General features: G+C 38.7%; 1 protein-coding gene across 11 annotated transcripts in view; it reads right to left on the bottom strand.

The window, feature by feature from the left end:
- Positions 1-234: 234 nt before the first annotated feature.
- The window catches only part of LOC115224206 (paxillin), a 318,064-nt gene continuing 308,613 nt past the window's right edge, over positions 235-9,685 (bottom strand). For 7 of the 11 annotated variants that reach the window (XM_036513185.1, XM_036513184.1, XM_029794976.2 and 4 more), the window contains 5 exons: positions 9,443-9,685; positions 8,229-8,402; positions 5,937-6,052; positions 4,028-4,142; positions 235-2,077 (listed from right to left, as the gene is read on the bottom strand). The exon at positions 9,443-9,685 is cut by the window's right edge and continues 18 nt beyond it. In XM_036513185.1, coding sequence (XP_036369078.1) covers positions 1,793-2,077; positions 4,028-4,142; positions 5,937-6,052; positions 8,229-8,402; positions 9,443-9,685 — 933 coding nt within the window. In that variant the 3' untranslated portion in view covers positions 235-1,792. Of the gene's footprint in view, positions 2,078-4,027; positions 4,143-5,936; positions 6,053-8,228; positions 8,403-9,442 lie in introns of those variants that run through there. The other 4 variants (XR_005003759.1, XR_005003760.1, XR_003882858.2 and 1 more) reach the window with 1 other exon arrangement.

The following is a 9,685-nucleotide window of genomic DNA, read 5'->3' as shown; positions in this document are numbered from 1 at the left end:
CATGCCACTAGCACTATTGAGAAAACCATGCAGATTGCAAATCTACAAAACCAAAGAGTTCAGCAATTTTTGCAGAGAAAAATAGCTGTGTGGTGAGAAGTTTGGGAATCAAACTTTTTACCTTAAGACAGGATGAGGGTCACACCTTGTAACCCTACCTTGTAAAATTATATTTTCATTTATCATAATTTTTTTTTTCCAACAAGTTAAGAATAATTCACTCCAAACAAAATATATGTAAAAACCATCATATTAATTTTATTTTTGAAATATAATATAATATAGTATAGTATAATATGATATAATATAAATCCAACTCCAGGACCGACTAAATAAATCTACAAAACAAAAAGAAAAAAACAAACAAACAAGAAAAATATCCAAACAAAACAACTACCCCTTTTTAGGAGCAATTATTATTATTGTTATTATTGTATTTTTTTGTATAAGGCTTTTGTTTTTAAACTCTTGCATTTTTTTATTGTGTATGTAACCTTTGTATGCATATAGATGCATGCATGTATGTGCGTACACACATATATATATATACACACATAGATATACACATATATGTAGTGTGTGTGTGTTTGAGTGCATAGTTCTATTCTGTTGTAAGCTGAATCATCTTGACTTCTAACTCAGAGTTTCACGTTACATTTTTGAACATTTGGAAATCCTTTGAACAAGTTGGCAACATGAAACAAAGATTTAAGATTCAAGAAGCTTTGGCTTCGGAATACAATTACACACATATATATATATATACGCACATACATACATGCAAATATTTTTTTAATCATAATCACTTCGTAATATAAGAAACCATCTATGTTTATCATAGAAATGTCTGTTGTTATTTATTATTATTGTCAAGAATGGTATTTCAGTCTTGATAGAAATTCAAATAAGTAGAATAATTTTCCATAAGCAGGGGAAAATATATTTAAAAAAAAAATGTTATAATCATCATTGTTGCTGCTGCTGCTGTGTAATGAAGACAACCCTCACCCACCCGCGCCCACCCGACTCATCCCCCCACCCCAACAAATTCAAAATAGCAATCACGCCGACATTGTTTGTTTCAGAAATTCTTCTTCTTCTCCTCTTCCTCCTCCTACCACACCTCCTGCTATCGTCTTGCACCCCCCCCTTTTCATTCGTTCAGAACCTCTTTTTATAAAGTGAATATAGCACATAACTTTTATAAGTGACTGAATGCGTTCATGTGAGAGTGGTTGATTTTAGTTCATTATGTGTTTTTTTTTGTCATCTAGCTTTCTTTTACATAATTTAAAAAAATTTTTTTTATCTTGGAATCAAAATGGAAAAGTTACACACATACACGCGTCCACCTACACGTGTTTCCGTTCAAGACAGTATAAGGGGAGACCACTCCAATTACACTCCTACCAGCAGTTGCTGGTAATTCAACAGTCGTATATATTTATATATATATACATTTTCATTTTACACACGTTGGCTTATAGCGTATGTATGTATGTAAGTGCATATATATGTATATGCATTTGTGTGTGTATGTGTAAAATGTGAGTATACACTCCAAATATTGCAAATCAATATTTTTTTGTTTTTTTTATATATATATATAATCCCCACCCCCCACTTTCCTTCCCTCATTATTTATATATTTTCGGGGAAGGGGAAAATTTTATATTTATTTTATTTATTTATTTAAATATCAGATCTCAAAGAGAAACGAATTGACACAAACTTCTTTAAATTCTCCAACCCCCCCACCTCCCCAACCATCAATAAATCCCTAAATTCTTCATTAATCCATCATCTTCGTCCCGGCAAAGAGTTTGCTGAAGCAGGGGTGACAGTAGGGTTTCTCATTCTGTTCCTTAAAGGTGACGTTGTTCAGTTGTTTACGACAGAAGGCACACGTGAAATGCTTTGGGTGAAACTTGCGACCCATGGCTATGATGCTCGGCCCAGTAATCGGCTGCTGGCAATCGGAACACAGGGAGCCTCGTTTGGCATGGTAATGCTGTTCGCAGTATGGCAGGCCATCATGGTCGAAGAAACTTGTATTTCCAAAGGGCACCTGGCATTGCTGCAATGATAATGATAATAATAATGATGATAATAATAATAATAATAATGAAATGAAAATAATGATAACAATAATAATAATGATAATAATAATAATAATGATGATGATAATGAATGATAATGATAACAATAATAATAATAATGATAATGAATGATAATGATAATAGTAATGATGATAATGATAATAATAACAACAATAATAATGATGATGATAATGATGATAATAATAATGATGATAACAATGATAATGATAATAATATTAATCCTTTCTACTATAGGCAATAGGCATGGATTTTTATGGAGAGAGGGACAATCAATCGCATCGACCCCAGTACTTGGCTGGTACTTAATTTATTGACCTTGAAATGATGAAAGGCAAAGTTAACCTCTGCAGAATTTGAACTTAGCACGTAGCAACAGACGAAATACCGCTAAACATTTCACCCGGCACGCTAACGATTCTGCCATCCTGCCACCGTAAGAATAATAATAATAAACCAGACATAACAATAACGGATAAGGAAAAATGAAGCTGCCCTCTAATTGATTCACCATGTCCCTTTAATGCCAGGATTGTCAAGAAAGAGGACGCAAAATTTTTTAAATACAAACCCTTAAAATTTGAAAGGGCAAGAATTTGGAGTATGAAAACTGTAAGGGTTGTGCTATAAATTTTTTAAATACAAACCCTTAAAATTTGAAAGGGCAAGAATTTGGAGTATGAAAACTGTAAGGGTTGTGCTATAAATTTTTTAAATACAAACCCTTAAAATTTGAAAGGACAAGAATTTGGAGTATGAAAACTGTAATGGTTGTGCTATAAATTTTTTAAATACAAACCCTTAAAATTTGAAAGGGCAAGAATTTGGAGTATGAAAACTGTAAAGGTTGTGCTATAAATTTTTTAAATACAAACCCTTAAAATTTGAAATGGCAAGAATTTGGAGTATGAAAACTGTAAGGGTTGTGATATAAATTTTTTAAATACAAACCCTTAAAATTTGAAATGGCAAGAATTTGGGGTATGAAAACTGTAAGGGTTGTGCTTATAATAAGTGGTGCATTGGAAACTGAAAGTGAAAATACAGAGAAATGGCATGTGTGTGTGTATACAATTGTTGCCTATAACTGCATATCAATTTGTCTCTCAGCATATAGATACTTGCATAAAGTTATATAATTAAACTCTCTTTACTTTTTTACTCTTTTACTTGTTTCAGTCATTTGACTGCGGCCATGCTGGAGCACCGCCTTTAATCGAGCAACTCGACCCCGGGACTTATTCTTTTTGTAAGCCCAGTACTTATTCTATCGGTCTCTTTTGCCGAACCGCTAAGTGACGGGGACATAAACACACCAGCATCGGTTGTCAAGCAATGCTAGGGGGACAAACACAGACACACAAACGCATGCATATATATATATATATAAAAAGCACCCACTACACTCACGGAGTGGTTGGCATTAGGAAGGGCATCCAGCCGTAGAAACACTGCCAGATCTGACTGGGCCTGATGAAGCCTTCCAGCTTCACAGACCCCAGTTGAACCGTCCAACCCATGCTAGCATGGAGAACAGATGCTAAATGATGATGATGATGATGATGATATATATATATATATGATGGGCTTCTTTCAGTTTCCGTCTACCAAATCCACTCAGAAGGCTTTGGTCGGCCCGAGGCTATAGTAGAAGACACTTGCCCAAGGTGCCACGCAGTGGGACTGAACCCAGAACCATGTGGTTGGTAAGCAAGCTACTTACCACACAGCCACTCCTGTGCCTATACAAGAAATATTTTCTTATGCCAAAGAAATGAAGAAAGAAAAAGAAGACAAAAACAGGTGAAATAAGAGGGAAAAAGAGAGAGAGAGAGAGAGCATGAAAGACTAGACAAAGAAGGGGGGTGGGGAGTATATAGAAGAAAAAGATGAAGATTATATATATTTACCCAACAAACAAAGCAATCCGGATGCCAGTGTCTGTTAAGAGCAGAGATGTAACTGTCTTTGATTGGTTGAGCACATCCTCCACATTTTGGAGCAAACATCTTCAAAAAGTCTTCCCTGAAACATATATGAATTTAGACATATTCAGATGTGTATGTAAGTGTGTGTGTATGTCTATATATTTTGTGTGTGTGTGTGTGTGTTAAGAATGAAATGTCCAATTTTCCTATGCAGCAACATTGGGCCTCACAGAGGCAATGACAGGAGAGCGGGACCTTTGGAGATATGCAGTGACTGAGAAGACCCGGCAACTAAAGTGAGACTGCAGCCATGCATATCCAGCCCAATTAAGAGTACCCTTGCTGCATCAGGCAATATGACATGCTTGAAAAGACCTGTTGATTCAAGTAGAACCAATATCGCGGCTGTGGCCAGTGCCAGGTCTGCCTGACTGGCTCCTGTGCTGGTGGCATGTAAAAAGCACCGTCCAAACATGGCCAATGCCAGTACCCCGACTGGCTCCCATGCCAGTGGCATGTAAAAAGCACCCTCCAAATGTAGCTGATGCCAGCAGCCCCTGACTGACCCCTTGCTGGTGGCATGTAAAAAGCACTATCTGAACGTGCTTGATGCCAAGCCCACTTGACTGACTCCTGTGCTGGTGGCACGTAAAAAGCACCCACTACACTCTCAGAGTGGTTGGCATTAGGAAGGGCATCCAGCTGTAGAAACAGTACCGGGTCAGATTGGAGCCTGGTGCAGCCACTGGCTCTCCAGACCTCAGCCAAACCGTCCAATCCATGCCAGCATAGAAAACGGATGTTAAACGATGATGATGTTCTTTTTCTTTTTTCTTTTTCTTTTACTTGTTTCAGTCATTTGACTGCGGCCATGCTGGAGCACCGTCTTTAGTCGAGCAAATCGACCCCGGGACTTATTCTTTGTAAGACCAGTACTTATTCTATCGGTCTCTTTTTGCCGAACCGCTAAGTGACGGGGGATGTAAACACACCAGCACACAAACACACACACACATACATATATATATATATACATATATACGACAGGCTTCTTTCAGTTTCCGTCTACCAAATCCACTCACAAGGCATTGGTCGGCCCGGGGCTATAGCAGAAGACACTTGCCCAAGATGCCACGCAGTGGGACTGAACCCGGAACCATGTGGTTGATTAGCAAGCTACTTACCACACAACCACTCCTGCGCCTATATATATATATATATATATATATCTTTTATTTTAGGTATTACTTGTTTCAGTCATTAGACTGCAGCCATGCTGGAGCACTGCCTTGAAGGATTTTAGTTGAAAGAATTTACTCCAGTATATTTTCCTTTTAAAGTTTGGTGCTTATTCTATTGGTCTCTTTTGCCGAACCACTAACTTTACTGGGACATAAACACACCAACACCGGTTGTCAAGTGGTGATGAGGACAAACACAGACACAAAAACACACACACGGATGTATATATTTCCATTTTCCAAATCCCCTCACAGGCTTTGGTTGGCCTGAAGCTATATTGGTGAAGGCACATGGCTTAGTGGTTAGGGTGTCACACTCACAACTGCAAGATTATGATTTCGATTCCCAGAACAGGCGTTAAAATTATGTTCTTGAACAAAACAATTTTATATTGCTCTGCAAACATTGTCATCTGACATGTGGCACATCATGTAGAGACAATGTCAATTTGATGGAGGGAATGGCCTTATACGAACACAAACATTTTAATCCCTATAAACAAATGGTTGTTCAGCAAGAAATTGCAGAGCTGTCATATGTTGTCTGATGGCAGAAGAGTGAGTCTGTGATATATTTTTCAATGTATATATGTGTGTGCGTGTGTCTGTTTCTGTGTTTATATACATATTTAAATAAGGTTCATACTGACCTACAATATGCCTGGCCGTCTCTTTCATGGAATCCTTCATCACCAAAGTTTCGTCCACAAAGACCACAAAAGAAGTGTTCAGGGTGCCATGTTTTATCTAAGGCAGTGACACATTTCTAGAAAAGAAAAAGAGAAAGGAAACACTTCTAATTAAATACAAGCACAGAGGAAACATAATTAAAAAACACATTAACAAACATGATAACAAGCATTTGTAGGGGAGTGCGTAATACAGTTTGATGATACAGTGAGACGACTGTTGTTATCGCTAGGCCTAACTCATCGTAAAGTCAATACCACCATGACTGATATCCAATCTACAGTGGAGAAGGCCAGCCACTGGATTTGGTTAAAAAGAGACGATGAGCGATGGCTAGAAGGATATTGAGTTTAACTTCATAACCAGCTGATTTAGCAAGCAGGGCCTCATATCATTGAGGGGGGGCCGGTGCGCATTGATGCCGTCGAGAGGTAGGCCCCGAAACGGCGCGCATTCTCTCCTGATGACCCCATACACTTGCTGGCTTCCGGTATACGAAGCTTTTGACTGGTAGCACTTGCATGTGCAAGTTGTTTGCAAGACATCAAAGGGTTTTTTTTTCCCATTTAAATTATAAAATTTTAAAATATATAACAGAATCTATTAAATGATATTGAAAAAAAATGCTATTTTTTTTTATTTACACCTAGATTGTGTAAATAATAGCTTATTAAAGGCTTCTACGAAGGTCAATTGTGAGTTCACAGATTCTACAACAGCATGTGAGTAACAAGTGAGCATCTGTGTAAACTGAGCAGAACAAATATCACATGGGATTTTCATTCAAATACATTGGTCTATTCGCTTTCTTTTATGAGATATGTTTTCCTGGGGCTACAAGCTACAGTAACATCCACCCTTAGTGGTTAGCCATATTGAGATGGCAAATATACTGCACATTGTCGTGCAGTTACTGTTTATACCTCGTTCAGAGATTTATTATTGCTTGTATACACTTTTTCAAGATCAGTGATGAAAAGTTACTGGAAAAAGGATATAAATATTTGCATTGGGACTCCTTTCATTGAAAACCGGTGATTGTCGTACGCTGATGATGGGTCAATACCCAGAGACTGCAGTCTGTGCGTATCACTTAGGTTGACGAGGGAAGGATGACCTCCCTTTGCAAATACAGATAGGGCACAGAAAGTGTGCCTATAGCCAGCTGGAGGAGATGTTCTCCTGGGGCTACAAGCTACAGTAACATCTACCCTTAGTGGTTAGCTATATTGAGATGGCAAATATACCTCACATATATATATATATATGAAGAATTCTTTTGTCATGAATGACAAATGAGTGTTCAGTAAAATAAAGCGTTAATCAATGTTCAATGGACACGAATGTGTCTCTTGAGGATTGCTGGGGCTTTGCAAACCTTTTGGCAAATGGAAAAAGTTGAGGACTCAGTTTGCTCGAGTGTTTGTGGATCATTTACTGTGTGTTTTATTGAGTGGACGGAAAGGCCTGCTTTGCTTCATGCCACAAAACCACAATGACAGGTAAGGTTTCTATTAAAGCTGCCAAATTATCACAGAACTGTTATTCAGAGTTATTTTAAATAAAATAGTAATAATAATGAAATTATTGTATACAGTGCTCAGGTGCACCACAACTTGTCAGAAAGTGCATATAAAGTACATGCAGTAATGTAGAAATGTCTGGAAAGAGAACAGTGTATGAGTCAGATACATGCTTGCGTGTGTATGGAGGGGAGAAAATCAGGTGTAGTGTTGGCGAGTCTCTCAGGAAGCATGGAAGTTTTGAAGGATGCAGTACTCTGACAACTAACAACTGATGCCGGCAGTTTGTTCCATGCTTCAGCAACTCTCAGCGTGAAAAAATGTTTCCTAAAGTCATGGGAGCTGTGCTGTTTTCTGACTTTGTAAATATGTCTACGGGTGTTAGACGGGTGGAGTTTGAAAAGGTGCTCAGAGTTATTGTTTGTTTGTTCCCATTTGTTGGACAGTTGTAATGTGTGTGTGTGTGTCTGTGTACCCTACTACAGCTAGTGCCATGAAAAAAAAAATAAATAAAAAGCAGCCAGTGCACTCTGTAGCATAATTAGCATTAGGAAGGGCATCAAGCTGTAGCCGTAGCGCCAATGTCTGCTGAAACAAAGAGTGGAGTCTGGCATTGACTTGTGGTTCAGCAGACTCCTGTTGAACCATCCAATGGATGTCAGCATGGAAAAAGATATGTAAAACAACAATTACAACAGCAACAGGTAGATAAACAGATGCAGATCTTACGTCAACAATTGGCCCATTGCAGTAAGCACAGCGAGGGGCAAACAGGCTGTGGTAGTCCTTCTCACAGTAAGCTTTATTGTCACGTTCGTAGAAACTCATAGTCCCCAAAGTCATAGTGCAATGGGCGCAGGTGAAATGCTCCACGTGCCACACCTTACCCAGGGCCGTTATCATCTGCAAAAATAAAGGAAAAAAAAACATGTTAAACAAACAAAACAAAATGTATATATGTATGTGTGTATATATATATATATATATATATATATATGTTTGTGTGTCTGTTTGTCCCCTCAACATCGCTTGACAACTGATGCTGGTGTGTTTACATCCCTGTCATTTAGCGGTTTGGCAAGAGAGACTGATGAGAATAAGTACTAGGCTTACAAAGAATAAGTCCTGGGTTCGATTTGTTTGACTAAAAGGTGGTGCTCCAGCATGGCTGCAGTCAAATGACTGAAACAAATAAAAGAATGTGCTCTGTGGATCACATATGATACCCATGCTTTTATTGTGTGTGATACATTCTGTGATCATAAAGCACCGACCAGCTAAAACCAAATTAACCTCTGATAATGAAAAGTCTGAGAACAAATATGAATGTTGAGGACAAAATTACGAAGATGTTTGGAACCGACAAAGGGTTAAAAGGCTATAGGATAGGAGAATGGAAGTAAAGGCAGCGAGCTGGCAGAAACGTTAGTCCCCTCTATGTTTAGCCCCTTGTGGGTAATAAAGAAATAGGTATTTCATCTGCCGCTACATTCTGAGTTCAAATTCCGCCGAGGTTGACTTTGCCTTTCATCCTTTCGGGATCGATAAATTAAGTACCAGTTACGCACTGGAGTCGAATTATCGACTTAACCCGCTTGTCTGACCTTGTTTGTCCCCTCTGTGTGTAACCCCTTGAGGGCAGTAAAGAAATAGGTATTTCGTCTGCCGCTACGTTCTGAGTTCAAATTCTGCCGAGGTTGACTTTGCCTTGCATCCTTTCGGGGTCGATAAATTAAGTACCAGTTATGCACTGGGGATCGATATAATTGACTAAATCCGTTTGTCTGTCCTTTTTTGTCCCCTCTGTGTGTAGCCCCTTGAGGGCAGTAAAGAAATAAGAATGGAAGTTTTATCAAGTACTTCTTAGTAAGTGATGTACCCTGCCCAACGTGGATGTACTGCAACAATTGAAAATAGTAAGTAAAAAGAGAGCAACTCCTTACCTGACTGACAACAGGTTTGTTACATGCAGCACACAGCCCCTTGGTTTTGGTGCTCACCCCTTGTCTGTTCATATCGGACTGCAAACTGCCCAGCATACTGTCCAGCTGGTCGCCTTTTGCAGTCATACTGGTGGCACTCATTGAGGACGTGGCTGCAGATGTTGCTGTCCCTGCACTCTCATTTCGGATCTTATGTGGTCTAGCATATGCTGGATCACCACCGGCAACCTGCTGGGCCACAGA

The sequence above is a fragment of the Octopus sinensis genome, linkage group LG25 (genome assembly GCF_006345805.1).
Source record: "Octopus sinensis linkage group LG25, ASM634580v1, whole genome shotgun sequence".
Lineage (NCBI taxonomy): Eukaryota > Metazoa > Mollusca > Cephalopoda > Octopoda > Octopodidae > Octopus > Octopus sinensis.
This window is presented reverse-complemented; position numbering and strand designations above follow the sequence as displayed.